The sequence below is a fragment of the Corvus hawaiiensis genome, chromosome 9, assembly GCF_020740725.1.
Source record: "Corvus hawaiiensis isolate bCorHaw1 chromosome 9, bCorHaw1.pri.cur, whole genome shotgun sequence".
NCBI lineage: Eukaryota > Metazoa > Chordata > Aves > Passeriformes > Corvidae > Corvus > Corvus hawaiiensis.
The window spans coordinates 18,690,624-18,708,705 of record NC_063221.1 but is presented as its reverse complement, the minus strand read 5'-3'; the positions used below and the strand labels follow the sequence as shown (position 1 = coordinate 18,708,705).

Genomic DNA, 18,082 nt, shown 5'->3' with positions numbered 1-18,082 from the left:
AGGATAAAGTCATGCTTAGGAAATATCAAAGTCAGGACATGAAACAGTAAGCCCCAGGAGGGACAGAGACAGGCTTGCAGCTAGCAGAGGGGACAGTCATGGGAGTATCTTCCCACCAGTACCACAAACCTCACTGCCTTAGATCAGAGCCTGGATAGCAGTCCCCTTTCTTTGTTTCACCTTCCCCTGCATTTACTTTCGCTACTCCCCCGTCAACCTGAATGGCCAGGACACAGAGCCACAGCAATGTGGACTGCAGGGGAGCCACGGCTCCAGCTACTGGGTCAGGCAAAACTATTGGGAGGGTTACTGGAGCTAAGTGACAGGCACCAAAGCACAGATGCAACACAGGAGCCCATCTTCCCTGCCCTGTAACATCTAAAGGACCAAGGCTCTCATGACTCCAGCTTGCTGTCAGAGCATCACTGATGTCATTGGTCTACACCAGGCTTCCACACAACAGGCTGATGTCTGTGAAGACTTTGAAAACACAGAAAAATGCTCACCATCCAACCCTGGCCACACCAGCTCTAGTCCTGCTCCTGCAAAATCTCTCCAGTCAGCCCTGCACCATGCACAGCTGGTCTGATGCTCTCCTGTCAGACGTGGCTTTCAGGCTGCTCATGGCATTATCGCAGATACAAGATGGATGCCACTCCTGGCAGCCTGCCATTCATCAAACCCACCTAGAAACAGCTCTGCTACTGCTGTTCGCAGGCATAAAAAGACCAGCAGTTCTAGTCTAAAATTTTTTGGGATTGGGTTATCTGTGAAGCCAGAGCACAAGGTCAGAAGAGAGGCACCTTTTCCAAATGGCTCCTTGCACTAGGAAAATAAATACCTATTTCCTATTACCAATGCTGGTGTTTTCAGGCCCATTTAATCTGTATCATGCTACTCAGGAAAAACCTGTTGATCATTTCCACAGCACAAATTGGCAGATTATCAGCTGCCATCAGCTGTCCCACAACAAAATACACCCCAAAGTCCACAGGAGACTGTTCTCCCCTGGCAGCTTTCTGAAAAGGCTCTTCTAGGACACTCTCTTCCATAACATTAAGCCTTTAAGCCTGACTCTCAATATATTAAACTTCTATTTGCCAAGCATTCACTCCTAGGCCTTTCTAAGAATAATTTTGTAAAGCTTGGATGGCAGTATGTTTTCACAGCTGATGTGGAAAAGCTAGAAACAACATTTCCCAATGAGAAATCTCTGCTTTACAAAGTGTGCACTGTTTCTTAGGGTTAATCTGACTTGCTAAGGGCTGGGGGGGCTGCAGAATTCTTTTATATTGTTGACATAAAATATCTCTGTCTGTCTTCATGGTGGAATCCTTCCATTTTCTACTACCTGCTCTAGGATGGATATACTGAGGCAGGGAAGAAAAATCAACATGTGACCTCAGAGCACCCATTGCTGTTGCTAGTGATGGCCCATCTTATGCCATTGGACACTGATTAAGCCTGAATACAAGTTTTCCCTTGCCAGGTGAGAGGAAAACACCAGCAAGATCTGTGCAAGGCTATGACAGGGCATCTGCCTCCCAAGCAGCCAGTGCCTGGAACAACTCGTGACCTTCAGGATCACAGCAAGCGACTCATTATGAGTCTGCTAAACAGCTATCAGTATTACAGCTTATTCATAATACATGAACAGCTTAAGTGGGTCACAGAGACCTGTATATCCCAGCAGCCTGACTCCAACAGCAGCCGGTACTGGCAGCTTAAGGAAAGAATAACAAAGAGGACAAGTGTAGAGTGCCGCTGTCTCCAGTATATTTTCCCCAGCTTATTGTAAAAGGCAGTGCACATATTTCCAAAGCCAGCTACTGCATCTGGATCAAAGAGTTAAACCAGCTATTGATGGATATCTCCTTCATAGCTGACATCCAGCTGTACTTTTGCCCCCTCCCCCCCCCAACCCTGCAACATCCTGGCAAGGACTCTGACAGTTCAGTTGTGCACTGCATGACAAAGTACTTCCTTCTGCTGGAATTTGCTGCCCAGGTATTTCTCTGGATGTCATTTTCATACTATCAGTCCCAGTTCACTTCTTCTGTACCATTTAAGATATTGTAGAACTCTCCTGTTTCTCCCCTCCCCTACTCAAAACCACTTTGAGCTGAAGGCATTTATCTAATTAGTGTCGCTTCATCCAGGAACAGTCCTACACTGCAGCAAGGTCCTCTCATTCATCCACACACCTTTTCTGCTTATTCTGCATTTCCAAAATGGGTAACCAGAACCTCACACAGCATTTCAGGTCCAGAAGAATACACAGTTTGAGCCGAGTCAAGAAAATGGCCTTTCAGCAATACTGGAGGTATACACTGCTCATCTGTCCTAAGCCAGAGCTCTGTGGTCAAGGCAAGCTGGTTGGTTTATTGTGTGACAATAAGATCACATTCCAGAATAAGATGAAGTTTAACAGAAACATTTGCTTTAAGGGTCATAAAAATAAGAGATTTCTGTATGGCAATACAGAAGCTCCATTTCACATGGATTGGATTTTCACAGTTGGACTTGCCAGCATCAATGAAGATGTGGCATCCTGTACGATCATGAAGTGCTGACAAGGGCTTTCCCATATAGACAGACAGGTCACTCCCCACCCCTTTCTTTGACAACGTCTCTCCTACACTGACTTCTGCCTTGACTTTTCCTGCACTGGAGGTGGTGGGGCTAACTTTCAGTTTCCTTCCTTGCAACCAATTCAGACCAAAGGGATCAAGAATTACTGGACAAATATCAGTAAGGCCAACAGCAGTGTAGTGTCTGCCTAATTTCTTTTAGAAACCTACACTAAAACCAGCTGTTCTCTGCACACATTTCAAGCTGCTGCAGCCAGGAGGAATGTGGAAAAGGGTGTATGACAACCCTGTGCCACCTTCTTGTCTAACACCCTCTACTCCAAGAAAGCACCACAGTTAGAATTCTGTTTCTGAATACATTGGCTACAGGAGTCACCCCAAACCACCTTGCAAAAAAACCTGGCAAACTTCATAGAAGACCTCAATCAGACCTTTCTACTGAAAAATACATGTATCCCATTCATATAATTCTCCATCAGTATCTATTGTTTCTGTCAGTTTGTATTTGCCTCTCAAGAGCACTGCTCACTCCAGCTCTTGCTAGCACAGGCACAAGTACTTCTATCAGAGGCTTTTAACAGGTTCAGAGACATGAACTAGTGCATTAAACTTCAGTGAATACCTAGTGACTAGCAATAGCCATGCCACCTCTCCTCTGTAAAATGTCGGAAGAACATGAGATTCATCACTTTCACTATTTTAAGCACAGAGATGACAGCCACACTCAGTACTCGGGTAGGTGAAGAGGTCCAAAGTGCTTGTACTGTTTGCAAAATTAACTCCTACAGGACTGCTAAATCTCTCTACTTCTACACAGAGGCACAGTCTTCAGTTTACTACTAAACATTTAAATTATTTTTAAAAACATAGCTTGTTATTTCTGGAGAGCAGGCCAAAAACTAGCTCTATCTCTAAAACACTTGTCTTTCTAGCCTGGGTTTGTGTGGAGATGACCATCTCCATGGCTGCTGGCCTGCAGCTCAAAGGACATCAACCACACTGAAATGCAGACACACATGCACAAGCAGGATTCTTATCCTGCAAGATCACCCTGAGATACAGGATTCAGCTTCCTGACAGCTCTTACATTAAAAGCCTCAGAAAAAGCAAAGAGAAATGCAAAATCAATCACAACACTGTCAACAGCTTCGAATTACGTAGCAGTTTTGTTTTGGTTTGCTTCAGTGGCCAGCTGGGACTAAGCTGAGATAGATGATTTCATCTCGCCAGAGAACTTCAGTTGGCATCCGGAGACAGGCGTGGATAGCCAGATCCTTTACTTTTAGCAAACATAATGAACCCTCCAGAAACAAATTATTACAATCATTTTTTAAAGATGATGCCAAATACTGAATCTCTCCTGACATGAAAATGAGTTCTGCAAGTCTTGAACGAGCTGATTTTTATATACTTGCTTGGTTTTAGTATTGACTCCAAGTGACAGAAAAATAGCACACTACAGTGTGGTGTAGGTGATCACTGGCCTTGGATCAACGCAGGACCTGACTCAGGTACATCTCAGCCATAAAACATTTCACTTATTTTTTTTTTTTTCTGAAAGAAGAACTCCTAATACTGCTATAAAAGGGGCAGCAATAAAAGATATTGTCACCTGATGCTGTGGGTGCATCATTTATCTTCACCCTAGAACTGTGACTGACCAGATCTGACACCAAGAGCGAAGCTCTCTTACACCATAAACTTGATTAGAGATAGGCTTCTATAATAAATACAGAAAAAAAGCAGAATGGTTTATTTTTCAATGGGATGAATGATCAGTAATTACTGACAGTAATTTCTTTCTTAGTAGGAATGTATTTTCTGTAGTCACGACTTCTGGTTGGCAAGGCTGCCATAAACAATGCCTTCTACACAGATGTTTATATGGACCAGTGTAACTTATGATTAATGAAGACAGTTTTGTATATGTAACCTTTGTTTCAGGTCAGCATTTAATAATCAGGTCTACACTTTTGATCCAGCACTATTTACCAGGAGACTTTTGACAGTGACAAGAAATCCTCTAAAAACTGAACAACACAAGCACAGATGCTGCATTCCCAGACTGAGCTGCTAAGCTCACAAAATATTCAGCATGAATGGAGTATTGCAAGTTAAAACTGGCTATACAGCCACTTCCCACAGCATCCTCAGCAGAGTCACGCTGAGCCTGCAGCAGAGGCAGAGTACCTGCTCCAGAACCACTTTGGAATAACCAGTAATAGTGCTAGCAAGTAAAGTCTGCATGTGTTTATTTTAATGAAAAATGTCAGTGCTAATATCAGCCATGCTTGCTGAAGAGCTGCATGCCCATGTCACCTTACCAAGAGGGACAACTGAAGACAGCAAGTTTAAGGGCATAACCAATCAGACAGACTACACTGGGGATGTTATGAACCCACCTTTGACTCTCAAAACCAAAATTCCAGAAGTGACTGTGGAAAAATAGTTTTTGCAATGCTTTTAAGTAAGGCAGTTCCAAAAAAAAAAAACCAAAACAACCCAGAATAAACAAAAAACTACAAAACAACAACTACTTAGGTTCAATTTGAATGTCCAGGCAGAAATTTCTTGGGGAAGGAACAGGGTAGCTCCAAGCCCCATGTATAAATCAATGCAGCAGCAAAGGATCTTTTCACTTGGTGGAAATGCTTATGGTTATTTGGAACCTTTAACCACTTAGCATTTGCACTGAACCATAAGCTCACCAAGGGCTATTCATCACAGCCAAAGGAACAGTGATTAACAAAGTACAGAAGCTGACATCAGGCTTGCACAATAATAATCAGTTGTCCACAAGAGATTAAAAAACAGGCATTTAATTTGGGTTGTGCCTTTTTTTAATCTTCTGGTCAGCAACTGGGATATTCCTGAGAATCCTGACATCACAATTCAATAACAAGGTCTAAATATGGCTTCTACTAGAAAAACATGAAACCCAAGCTGCTCCTAGACTGTCCTTAAAGATTGTTTTACAGTTCTATAAATAGAAACCAATTATAATGAATACAGTCCACTTACATTGATCTGACTACAAGCTACTTCCTAACATTTTCATTAAGTCGGGGATCACAGAAGCAAAATTGAAAATGAAAAAATACAGTTCTTGGCATGGCCAGTTAGCCTTACTAATGTAGGGTCAGAGCTACATCAGCAACGAACTTTCAGACCAAAGAACCACCTGCCCAAACCAAAAGGCATCACTTAAACTGTGAAGCAGATGATTTTTGAAATAGTCTGCTTTAGGAGGCTAAAACACCTATTCTATGTATAATGATAATTACATTGGCTCCTGATAAAGGTCTACCTGATGCTGCTGAAATGATTGGGTTTTTTTAAAGTTCTCAGTACTGTTTAAGAAACTTTTCTCCTCTACTGCATGCTTTTCAGTTAATTTATATACTAATACAAAAATGCTGAAAATTAAAGCTATTGATATAATAAAAGAAAACACTGAAGTAGATTCTGATAAAGAGTTACTTCATTGCCTTCTGTAACCCATGATGGGCATCACTCATCATCCTGGAGAAAGCCTCCGAGTGACACTAACTTTGTAGAAGATCATTACATTTGGGTTTGCCAATTATAGGCTCAAAGGAAAACCAAATCCCATATTAAAACTCAGGTATACACCATATCCAAAGTCTGGCTGGTACTTCTCAACTTGTTTTCAGTATGACAGAAAATAAATGCTGACAATATCTTGCACACTTTAATTCTGAGGTTAGACTGAGAACATGATGAAAAAGATAGGCTAAAGGAGTATATGTATATGGCTCAGTATAGAATGGGAAAGGTATTAAAAAACCCAGTCTAACAAGAGGGTGGAAAGGTACCTAGCGCCATCTCTAATTTTTGTCAGCCCTCATGTAAAGTGTTTGCCCATGTTTACTTACCTGCTGTTTAAAGTACTAAACAATTACACTGTGGCAATCTGTGCTTTCTGTCGTAAGTTTTCCTGGCAGAACACCAAAGCTGGTCTGGGTCATCAAGGGTAAAGCACAATAAGGATGTGCAAAGGGGTCAGTGAAAACATAAAAGACCATCATAATTTGTGCGACAGTTTAAAGAACCATTAATTATTTTAAATGGTAATAAAACATTTAATCTCTTGCTTCTCTAGTGACCAGACATGGAAAGGAGATAGATCCCTGCCAGTGCCAGCTCAACCCACCCAGCAGAAAGCCACAGCCTTGCTAAGCTCTGCACCCACATGACCGACAGCGCTTCCCAGACAGAGCTCAGTGGGAGCACACTGTCACCCTGAGCTGGACTGCAGCGAGTGCCCTGCTCTTTCCCCAGTGCTGGCCAGCAGCACTGAGCATCCCTGTGGAAGGGGTGCCCAGGTACAGAAGCTCCTCTACTTGGTTCATCGCTGAGGCTCAGTCAGCTTGTGCCCAGCATCAAAACCACCTCCGTAAAGAAAAAAAAAAAAACAGGTCACTGACAGAAGAGACTCCCTTCTGAAGGGAACAGAAGGCCCCCTATGCAGACCAGACCCACTTCTTAGGGAAGCCTGCTGTCCCCCTGGGGCCCTGATTAAAGATGGAAAAGAAAGCTTCTCCCCTGATACAGCCCTCAGATTATTATCCATTCTTGATTTTTCAGGTGTGCAGCAATGAAGTTCCAGCAACAAGTCTGAGGGCAACCAACAGACTTCAGGGCCTTGGGACAACTGGTTAAGGGATCAGGAGCACAAATAGTATCCCCCTCTATCTTTGTAACTGCTGGGAGTGATGATTGAAGAAACGAGAGAGCCAGCATATCAATACCTGGCTCTGAGCCTGGTGCCACCAGCAGAATTTTTGGGTTTTGATAATGGGTATGTTTACACAACAGCAGGCCTGCTGGAGACACTTGTCTCTCTCCTTGCACAGGAGTTAGGACTCATTGAAAGAGCTTTAAACTAAATTTGAAGAGAAAAAGAGATAAAACCCAGGCTAACTAGAGATAAGCCTGGGGGCAGCACACCACTGTTTGAGGCATGGTGTGCTAGTGAGGTCCTTCCATTTGATGTCTCAGTGGAAGCAGGGGATGGAGATCCATGAGGCAGCAAAGGGTTACTGATGTGTTAGGTCCCTCTGGATGTGGTGATTGCTCCTCAAGAGAAGGACTGGTGAGTGATCTGGTGGCTGAAGGCCACCTTGGGCACAGCAATCATGAAATAAGTTTTTGATTATCGGAGAAATTGGCCTGTTTAAGGGACTGGTTGATAGAGTCCCTTGGGAGGCAGTACTGAACTGCTCGTGGGTAGGAAGGCTTTCCAGAGGGATCTGGAGAGGTTGGATCAATGAGCCAAGGCCAGTTTTATGAGGTTCAACAACACCAAGTGCTGGATCCTGCATTTGGGTCACAACAACCCCATGCAGCACAACAGCCTTGGGGAAGAGTGGCTGGAAAGCTGCCCAGCAGAGAAGGACCTGGGGATGCTGGTTGACAGCATCTGAACATGAACACAAGCCAGTGTGTGCCCAGGTGGCCAAGATGGCAAATGGCATCCTGGCTTGGATCAGCAATAGTGTGGCCAGCAGGACCAGGGCAGTGATTGCCCCTCTGTGCTCAGCACTGGTGAGGTCCCAACTCGAGTGCTGTGTCCAGTTCTGGGCCCCTCATGACAAGAAAGACAGTGAGGGGCTGGAGTGAGCCCAGAGAAGGACAGTGGAGCTGGGGAAGGGTCTGGAGCATATGTCCTATGAGAAGCAGCTGAGGGAGCTGGGGGTGCTCAGCCTGAAGGAAAGAAGGCTCAGAGGGGACCTCATCACTCTACAAATACCTGAAAGGGGGTTATAGTGGGGTGGGAATTGGTCTCTTCTCCCAGGTCACAAGCAACAGGACAAGGGGAAAGGCCCTCAGCTTGCACCAGGGGAGGTTTGGATTGGATATTAGGGAAAATTTCTTCACTGAAAGGGTTGTCAAGCTTTGGGCTGCCTGGGAAGTAGCTAAATAACCATCCCAGAAGACATTAGAAGGATGCACAGATGGGGCACTCAGGGACATGGTTTAGTGGTGGACTCAGCAGTGCTGGCTTAACAGTTGGACTCTACAATCTTAAAGGTCTTTTCAAACCTAAAGGGTTCTATGATTCTAACTACAGGCTCACTTGTACTGGTATACGCTATAAAATAAAACCCCCATAACCTAATTAAGTTCAGGAGCCAGCAGAGCCTTAAATCTCTTTCTCCTGAGCCTGGCTTTTCTATTACTTTGCAATAGATGTCATTAACCTGCAGGACCATCTATATCTACAGAGAGAGTGGAGAAAGGTTTTGCATTTAGCAGCAGCTATGCAGTATTACCTCAGTGTATACAATAGATAAATAACTTAGTAAACTCTTTTTGCCTTCTGTTTTTTAAGAAACTTCCACCTACTGGCCTGAGAATTATCCCTGAAAGCAGTAAGCTGCAGCTGGGACAACAGGCCAGTGTAGGGTGCAAGCTATGGTTCATACACAGCTACACAGCTCTGCAGAAGCTGTACAGGGTGGGAAAGGGCGGCAGCTGAGGGTGTTCAGCACTGAGGAGCAGGTTACCTGGCCCAGCACAGCTGTAAACTCTGCAGAAGCACTACTGTGGACAAAATCTTGCCATACAGCAAGTAAATTTGGGAAGAGATACCCAGAGACGCTGAAAAAGCAATTAGGTGGTTTCTCCAATTCTTGTTGAGAGGATTTGACAAACACAGTCCTTTGCTGCTCATCCTATCCCTCACTGCTGAAAGACCAGCTATCCTACACCACATGAATACAGTCACAAGTGTTCCCAGTCTTGGAGGAGTAGGGAATAACAAAAGCCTTGGGTAGAGGTTTCCTCTTACCCAGGGAAGGAAACACACTGAGCTCTTCTGCGACAGCTCCTGCAGTTTTCCCAGCACCAGCTAATTCTCCATTCCCCGTGTGGCAGCTGAGAAAAGGCCAGGTCACTGTGGGTGCAATTCTGCTGAGCTTTTGGGTTCCCATCTGTCTGTATAAGCACAGGAATGGTGGAAATGTTGTTTTGTGCTGTCCCAAGCACATTAAGACAACTTAGGCAGCAAGAGCAATGTGCTGATGAGGGCTCTTCACAGCAACTAACCCTGCTGTATTCAGAAGGTGACGTTGAGAGTTTATACTGGAGGAATAAACAATTGAGAACATACTGCTGGAACAAAAGGTGCTGGAACTGGCAATCTGATCAGTGATCACAACATTTCCACTGGACTTACTCAACTTAAGCATCAAGTGCTCTGGTGACTGCACACAGCTAAACAAAACACCAACTTAGACATATTAGCAATCTACCTCTGGCTTACTTCAAAAGCCTTTACCTTTCTGCCAAATTCAAAACTCCACAGAAACTATGAATTTTAAAGTACGTTCAGAGGCTGATAACACAGAAACATAATGGCTTGAAATAAGTCTGACTTGCAAACAAATCATTAAATGCATGACTAATTTTTTTACTTTACTAAAAAAATACTGGGCTCTTTCCCAGCGCTGCCTGAACATGACCAAATTTAATTCAAGTCTTTTTTTCTCCTTACAATAACTTGGAGCAAGAACAGACATAACCCTAGATTTTATTTTGTTTTGCTCCAGACAGACAATCAGTAAAGAATCCAATGTTGCTGGGGGGATAAGCAATAATATCTATAAAGCCTGAAAGCTCAATCAGTGCTATTACGAACTACTGCAGAATTTTGTCTACTGCATGGCGTTACCGTAATTGGTGACAAGCCTTCTTAATAAGGAGTCTAGTCAGTGAAAGAAAAAGCTGTATTCCTCTTAAATACTGCATTATAGGTTTTCAGTAGCATGAAACAGAGGAGATGAAGACATTACTGCTCAGTTCATGCATCTGGCAGACAGTTTATCACAAGGCACAACACACCTGAAACAGCACTGCTCCAGCTGTGTATGCAACCAGGCCGTTCTCTTTCGGATGCACCTCAGCAACTCCCTGTGCTCTTCAGTGTTCACTGGTTTGACCAGGCTTCAGAGCCCAGCCTACAACATGCCTCTTTGGCAGATTTCCTGGACACAAACCTTCCCTCTATTAATTATTTGCAAAAATGGTACCCTACAACCCTGTTTCCCTCATCCTTTCCTTCCTCCACTGCTCCTGCTTGCTCTGTACAAAAATACATCCAACAGTTAAGAGACCAGTAAGACAAGTCCAGCTGAGCCCTGCCTTATAGGGAGTCTCAGTTCAGGAGTGCATGATCAGGAGTTGGGCTTTACTGGGTTAAGCCACACATACGCCAACTGTACTGCTAAAATATTCATGGGTTTGCACTTGCGTTACATAAAAAGAATGAGAGATCACAGTTTGAGAAACTGGTGCTTACGCAGACTGCACCCACCCTCTTTCCCTGTCACCCAGTACAAGTGACAGTGCTCTACATCAGCCTTGGTTCACTTTCATAACAGGCTGACCAAGCCAACTGCTGCAGGATCCTTCCTTTCCTGGGGCAGCACTTTGCACTTGTCTCTGTTCAACCATGAGGTCTCCATGGGTCAGCCCCTTTCTTCAGCCTGGTGAGGTCCCTCTGCACAGCCTAGACCTCCATGGCATTGCTTCTCACTCTTGCTCCAGTTTGGGGCCATTCACAGCTCAATAAAGATGCCTCAATCTCCTCCAAGTCACCAATAAAGGCATTTGACAGGGCAGACCATTTGATGGTAGGACAGACCCTGCAGCAACATCACTTGCCACCCAACTCCATCAACTATCTCAATGGGGAATTCAGAGACTGGATATAAACCTCAGAAAAGTATCTTGAGAGGCTGCTAACAGATGCTCACTGGGGTTAGCAGGAGGGTCAGGAGCAGGTGCTGGGCTCCCTCAGCACAGGGTGGCCACATATCTCAGTGCCTGGACTTCCTGAGCCCCTGCGGCTGGTACCTCCAGAGCCAAAGCTGGAGGCAATAAGAGCAGGGAAGCTTTGGGTACAACAGGAAATAGCCTCTCATGCAGCTACAAGATGCAGCTCTTTCTGGGGAGCTCTATGAAAGTGATGTTATCACAGATGTTTGCCAAGATGTCCAAGACATACACCAAGCCCTCCACCACAGCATGCAGAGCTCCGGGTAGGCATGTGTACATTCCTGCTTTCTAAAGCCTTTGCCATTTCACTGTTTTCAATATGACATCCTGGTCACTAACTACTCAACACAGACACACCAGCTAAACACAACTGACAGTCACCACGCTGGAAAGGGGAGGATACTTTGGAGGGGAGAGGGAACAGGCAGGTAGCATACTGCAGAAATGAGCACCTTCTCCCCCTTTCCACAAGACACTGCTGTAATGATGTTACCAAGTGGAATAATTGTTGGAAATAAGAGTTAAGTGTTCAGACAAGCACTACACTGCAATGTCATGCACTGCTATAGCTTTAAAAGGGTATTTGTTCAATTATTTTTTCTTTTTTACTTCACAGAAAACTCAAGGGAGTGATTGCTCCATCATTCAAAAACACTAATAATGTTGAAATTATGCCTGGAAGTTCTTTCTCTCCTCTTGTTCATGACTCTGCCTGGACAAGTCACTCATGGAAAGAAGTAAATCCATTCTCCTGAAGGGGAAATGGTACAAATGGCAGCAGGACTCACATCTCTACATACCAGTGCATCGCGGGAAGGACCAGTGAAAACTCGCTTGGATTCTGGCTGAGAAACAGCTGCTTCTGAGAGTAGCATGTGGTAAAGCTTTACTCTGGTGGTGTCACCCTAAAAGCACTCAAGTATGTTACAAAGAGTAACATGGTTATGCAGAAGAAGTGCATGTGTACAAGGTGTACACAGTATCTCAGATGTTACACTACACCGTTGGGCAGAATTCAAGAAAACTTCGCAATTGATAAGAGAAGGGCACTATGTAAAAAACACCAAAACCAAGTGGAGCAACTCAGCTATTGCTCTCAATGGCCAAGAGGAGCTACTGCTGCATTAGAGCTAGTGGCCTGTCCCACAGGCACAACAGCATGTGCCTGTGGAACTCAGGATGCACTGGGCTAGCAAAGATGGGAACTGAAAGAGACATGGGGAGGGTTATGCTAAAAGATGCTTACAGGAAGGCAGGCTGTCACTGCTTATTGAGGAGATAACTGGGTGGCACTTCAGTGCATGCACTGCCTGATGAACTAGTTTATGAATGGGCTGAGGACATTAAAAAAGTACTAAGAAGATCTAAAGTAAGGCTCCTGTGGGTGTGCATCCTTCACACCTTCTATGAGGTGGCCTACGTCGCCCATACATGCAGGGGGCCTGCAGTGGTTGCACAGAGAAGGTGACATCGGGTTCAAGGGCATTAAGGCTGACACCAAGCACACCAAAACACACACGAGCTCTTGTGCACAAGCCAGTAGATACAATCATGGCAGGTACCAATGATGCACTGCCTGGGGCTGAGCTCGGGTTGAACGTGTACTGAAAACGGGGTTTGTGGACCGAGCAGGGCTGCACCGTGGTCACGAACCCGCACAATCTGCCAGCGACCCATCCCGCCGGACGGGCTGGGCAAGCTAACACGGAGCGAGAGCCCGCACGCCCCAGAATGGATGAGTCATAGTTTACACTGTCCATCCACTTGTCTCCAGGAGCAGAGCACCGCTCTCCAGTAAGCCCAGCACAGCCGGGCTCCGCCGCAACAGCGGGCTCGGGTGCCGGCGGCGGGATGCCGGGCTGGAGCCGCTGCGCGGGGCCGGTCCCGCCGAGCAGGGCTGCAGCTCGGAGCGCGATCCCCGCTCCGCCGCTCCCGCCGGGGGCTGGGGCGGGCCAGGGGACACGCCCGACGGCGCGGCCACCCCGAGCTCACCTGCGCAGGCATCGCCCCCCGGCCCGCCCCGCTCCGCTCCGCACCGCACCTCACCTCCTTCCTGCGGCTGGGCGCGCCCGGGCGGGTGAGCAGCGCCGTCTCCTCGCAGACCACGGCCACATCCTCCACGAAGACACAGTCAGGGAGGCTCTCGTCGGCCGGCAGCTCCAGCACCTGCAGCCCCAGCTTGCCCCGCAGCACACCCACATACAGCTGATACTCCCTCTCCGCGCGGGCGAAGTCTACCTCAGGGCCCGCCGCGCTGCGCAGCGCCTGCCGGCACAGCGACTCGGGCAGCGCCCGCACCACGGCGTGCGTGCAGCGCCCGAAGGCGGCGGGGCCGCCGCCCAGCCCGGCCATGCTGCGCGGCACGGACGGCGGAGGGGGACGCGAGGGACGCGCGCCCGGCGCTGCCGGCGGAGAAAGCGCCGCCCGCGGCCCGGCCGCGCCCCATTGGCTCCCCACCAGGCACATTTCCATGGGGCCGCCGCCGCGCGCGCCCCCATTGGCTGGCGGCGGCGGCCGGGCCGCGCCATTGGCCGCCCCCCGCGCGGCGCCGCTTACCTGTGCGGGCGGGCCCGCCGACCCCGCGGCGTGGCCTGAGGGGCGGCGGGGCTGCGCGGCCCGGTTCCGGCCGTTCTGTGCAGCGGCACAAGTACGCTGACCGCGTTCTAACCCCCGAGTCCAGTCATATTCTTACATCCATTCCAGCTGGGGTGGGCAGGGGGAAGGTTGATGACCCTCCTGCTCGAGGGCGCGTTGGCTTGGCCACCTGCGAGCCCTTTGCCTACTCCTTCCCTGGTAGCACGGCTGAAGACCAGCTGGTTCATCTGGGTGACCAAAGGAAGAATATCCCATGACAAGGGCAGTTCCAAACACAAATCGTAAGGAAATAAGCCCAGCCGAATCTCTTGTCATGGCTTTCTACAGGGCACTCACTGGCAGAGCGTGTCCACCTGCTCGCACTCGTTTGCACTCTTCAAGGTTTCCACCTGTGTGGGGTCGGAGGGACAGCGGTGTTCTGCTCCACCTTTGCCTCAGGGCCTGAAACAATGAGGTTTTTCCACACTTTTCCCTACAAAAAACAAACATTTCCCCAAATTTCGTTTTCCCCAGGTTTTACCCTGGCTGGAGGTTGTCCTGGAGGAGGGCCAGCAGTTGCCAGAGCACATGTCTGTCTCCCAGGCAGTAGGCAAATGAGGCACTGTGCCAGACCTTGAGCCACTGGCAACATCCACAGCGCCAGCCCTCAGCTGTACTGCTCCTGCTCCCACGCCTCCTGAATATCTCCAAGGTCTGTTCTCACCAGAGCAGACGGGAAGAGAGAAGGAATACGAATTTTCCTTCCAGCTCTGCTTTTGCTGGCAAGGCTGTTTCAAGTATCCCTCGGGTCATGGAGGGGACCCCACTAGCACACAGCTCTGTGTTCCGCCTTCAGACCTCAGACAAAACCCAGGCAGCTGCCTTGGCCATGCTGTCACAGATACCTGCAGATGTTCAGCATTTGGGAATGTGGTTAATGAATAGCATGAAGGAAATACCAAAGTGTGTTTCTAAAATGGCAACTCACTTGATTTTCATCTGCATTTTCCACAGGTTCTCCAAATACTCTGTAAAGGCCGCTTTTAGTTAATGTGCGTAGGCACAGTTATTTGAATAACTGTCATTCGCTGAATAATGTGCAAATATTACTTGTGCTTAAACAAATGGACAGGTAATTGAGTTGCTATCATGTAGGACATTTCAAATTCTTGAAAAACCACTACAAGCAGTATTATGCTGTCTCTGGTATAATCCTTCCACCATCGTTAAAGCCTGTTTGAACTTATTACATATTTGGGATATGGCCATTGGCACAGTTTGGTTTTCTTTTAATTAGCATTAGTTTTAGCCAGAAGAAAAAGTGCTACTATCCAGTCATTTTAAAACTTGCCACAGTTCCTATCAGAAAAGGTACTGAAAATAGTTTTCCAGCAGGCAATGGATTGGAAAGTTATAGTCAATACAGATTTCTTTGACATCCACAATCACCTTATGAACTTGTAAGTGATGCCAATTTTTAGATCTCACTGAAATTACAGGATATGAGGTGATGCTGTACTGTGATCTCATATACACATGACATACTCGCTAGGACTGTGAGGCTTGCCACAGAGGCACAATCACCAGCCCAGCTCAGGTGGCCGTGGCTGCTCCCTGGGAGCTGGTCAGGAATCACTTCTGACAGCTTCTCAATACCTTTATGGGAGACAAGGCTGGAGGAAGGAGAATCTCTTTATGAGACACAGTGCTATGAGACAGTGCATGCTAGGCACACAACTGTATATTGGCAATACATATTGTTAGCTGTTTAAACAAGGTGTTGGAACTAATGAGTACAGTAAAAAAGTAATCTGTATTCCCATAAATGTATAAAACTGTGCAGTTTAAATATAAATTAAGATCTGTTTTCTGATTGTGATTATTGTTCTATTATTTATGGTGAATAGAAAGGCATCATTAACAATCTAGAAACAGATGCACCCAGAGCAATATTGTGCATATTTATAATAAGATTATCAAAATATCAATTTACTCACAAATTAACGTTATGAAATAGAATGTGTTCACATAAACTTATGGGAGTCACGTTAAAATTCATCATATGCAGTAATGTAAAATAGGTCAGCTACAGGCATCAATGTAGTATTTAAATATTGTCTACCTTGTTGACCATCCAGTATTTTCCTGTAACTATGTCCTGCTGGAGAGACTAGTATAAAAGAGCAAAGCTGCCCCCCAGCAAAGAAAAAAGCTGTGTCACACTGTGGAAGTCATACAGAACAACGAAAACTATGCTCCTAACAGAATATGGACTGCAGACCGCTTAAGCAGTATCACAAAAAGATGTATTTGGAGAGGAGAAAATACTTCATACAGAGAAGGATGCAAATCCAGGTGGTTTGTGACTGACACTGCACAGAGTAATCTGCTGGCAGTGACAGGAAGAAGAAAATTGCTTTGCAAAATGTACTTGAGGGTACATATGTGAACAGTGCATTTGCTTTCGGAGAAGGGAATAGATAATGAAACAGGAGACATGGTTTAAAAGTTATGACAGAAGAATGTTGATACCCAGAGTGAAATTTTATCCATTTGACAAAAAAAAATATAGCAGCATATCAATAAAATTATAGTTTTTTTCACAGCCACGACTTGAGAACAGTCGGCAGCTATGTAAAAAATTACCACAAAGATGAAGGCAGTAATTTCCACAAGGCAGAAGGCAAGCAACAGACTTAAATTGTATCAAGGAAAAGTACAGGAAACTTTCTAACAGTAAAGAGCAGAGAAAAAGATTGCCTGGTAAAAATGTGCACCCTCTATACCAGGTGTTTTTAAGAGGAAACATCTTCCAGAAGCAAAAAGCCAGAGATGGGGAAGAAGGATGGATAAGGAGAGGTCCCTTCCAGTCTTGTGTTTCAGTTATTATTTTTACACTGGATACTATTGTTTTAGTGGAAAAAGCTATGTAATGATGAGTCTAACATGCCCAGTAGCAAATGCACAACCTTTACATGGGTCACTGAAGGTCAGAGATGGCAACTGCTGTTGAACAGTTTGTGTGACCGTGACAAAGGAGAATTTGGATCACTGCTGAATACAAATGCATACCACACAGTCAATTGCTCAGGCATAATAGGCAGCTGCAAAGTTGGAAAACATTTCCCATCACTTGCAAATGCTGGAACATCACCGCTGTCCCTAAAACCTTAATGGACATCTCTCACTCTATTAATTAAATGCTACTTGAAACTCCAGAGAGTGAAAAGCTGGGACAAGCCAGCAACTGAACCATTCAGTTCAGTCACCAGCACATCCCACTGTGACAAAAGGAATCTGCACCAGAAAGATGGAGAGACACTGAATTTCACTTTTGAAAATGAATACAAGTTGAAGTGATTTCTTCAGCTCAATAGAAAACTGTGCAACTACTGCACAGCCAAATGCCATTATTAACACTAATCTGCTGGAAAAGCTCCCATTATGATCAATGGATCATTCTCTTAGAAGAGGTACATCATCAGATTTTACTCACAGCCATAGAAGAGAAGAAAGTTGCTTTAATCATTCCTTAGGTGCACAAACAGCAACTCAAAGGGGTTTTCACCCAGGTAGTTGTCAGAAGTTTTCTCTTTCTGCTCTTCTACTGTAAAGTAAAAAACCACAGTGACTCAGTGAGGCAGTATTTCTACTAAATAATTAAGTGTCTGGGCTCCTCATCTAGAGGAGCTGAAGACATTGGGCAGGCAACAAGTCATTTCACTTCACCCCACTGCATGGACAAGCTCCCAAGTGCTTTTACATTTTCCAAATGCTGAACAGATTTGTTCGCCATCTATTCTTTACATAACAGATCACTTCTGGAAGAAGAGACCAGCTTCTTCTGGGTGGCATAAATCAAGGGGGCATGTGCCAGCCTGTAGAGAAGTCCTTCTGGGGACCAACACTTTCCCTTGCCTGAGTTGAACCCATGCTATCTCAGAGTCTTACCAGGGTCAGATATATTCTATAAATAGCTGGTTCAGGGGAAACACAATATTTGTTTTGTCTCCTATGGGACAATGATCTGGGCGTTTCCTCAGCTGGCATTTTGCATCCTGCAGAGAAGGAGGAATTCCCATGAACTGACAGCTACACAGTTGTTGGGAGACAAA

At 45.9% G+C, this 18,082-nt stretch overlaps 1 protein-coding gene across 3 annotated transcripts in view; it reads right to left on the bottom strand.

The window, feature by feature from the left end:
* DDAH1 (dimethylarginine dimethylaminohydrolase 1) overlaps positions 1–18,082 on the bottom strand; it is a 97,089-nt gene that overhangs the window by 44,379 nt on the left and 34,628 nt on the right. Inside the window, exon 1 of one of the 3 annotated variants that reach the window (XM_048312708.1) lies at positions 13,440–13,760. The exons of the other annotated variants lie outside the window; for them this stretch is intronic. Coding sequence (XP_048168665.1) covers positions 13,440–13,745 — 306 coding nt within the window. The 5' untranslated portion in view covers positions 13,746–13,760. Of the gene's footprint in view, positions 1–13,439; positions 13,761–18,082 lie in introns of those variants that run through there. 3 annotated transcript variants of the gene reach the window in all.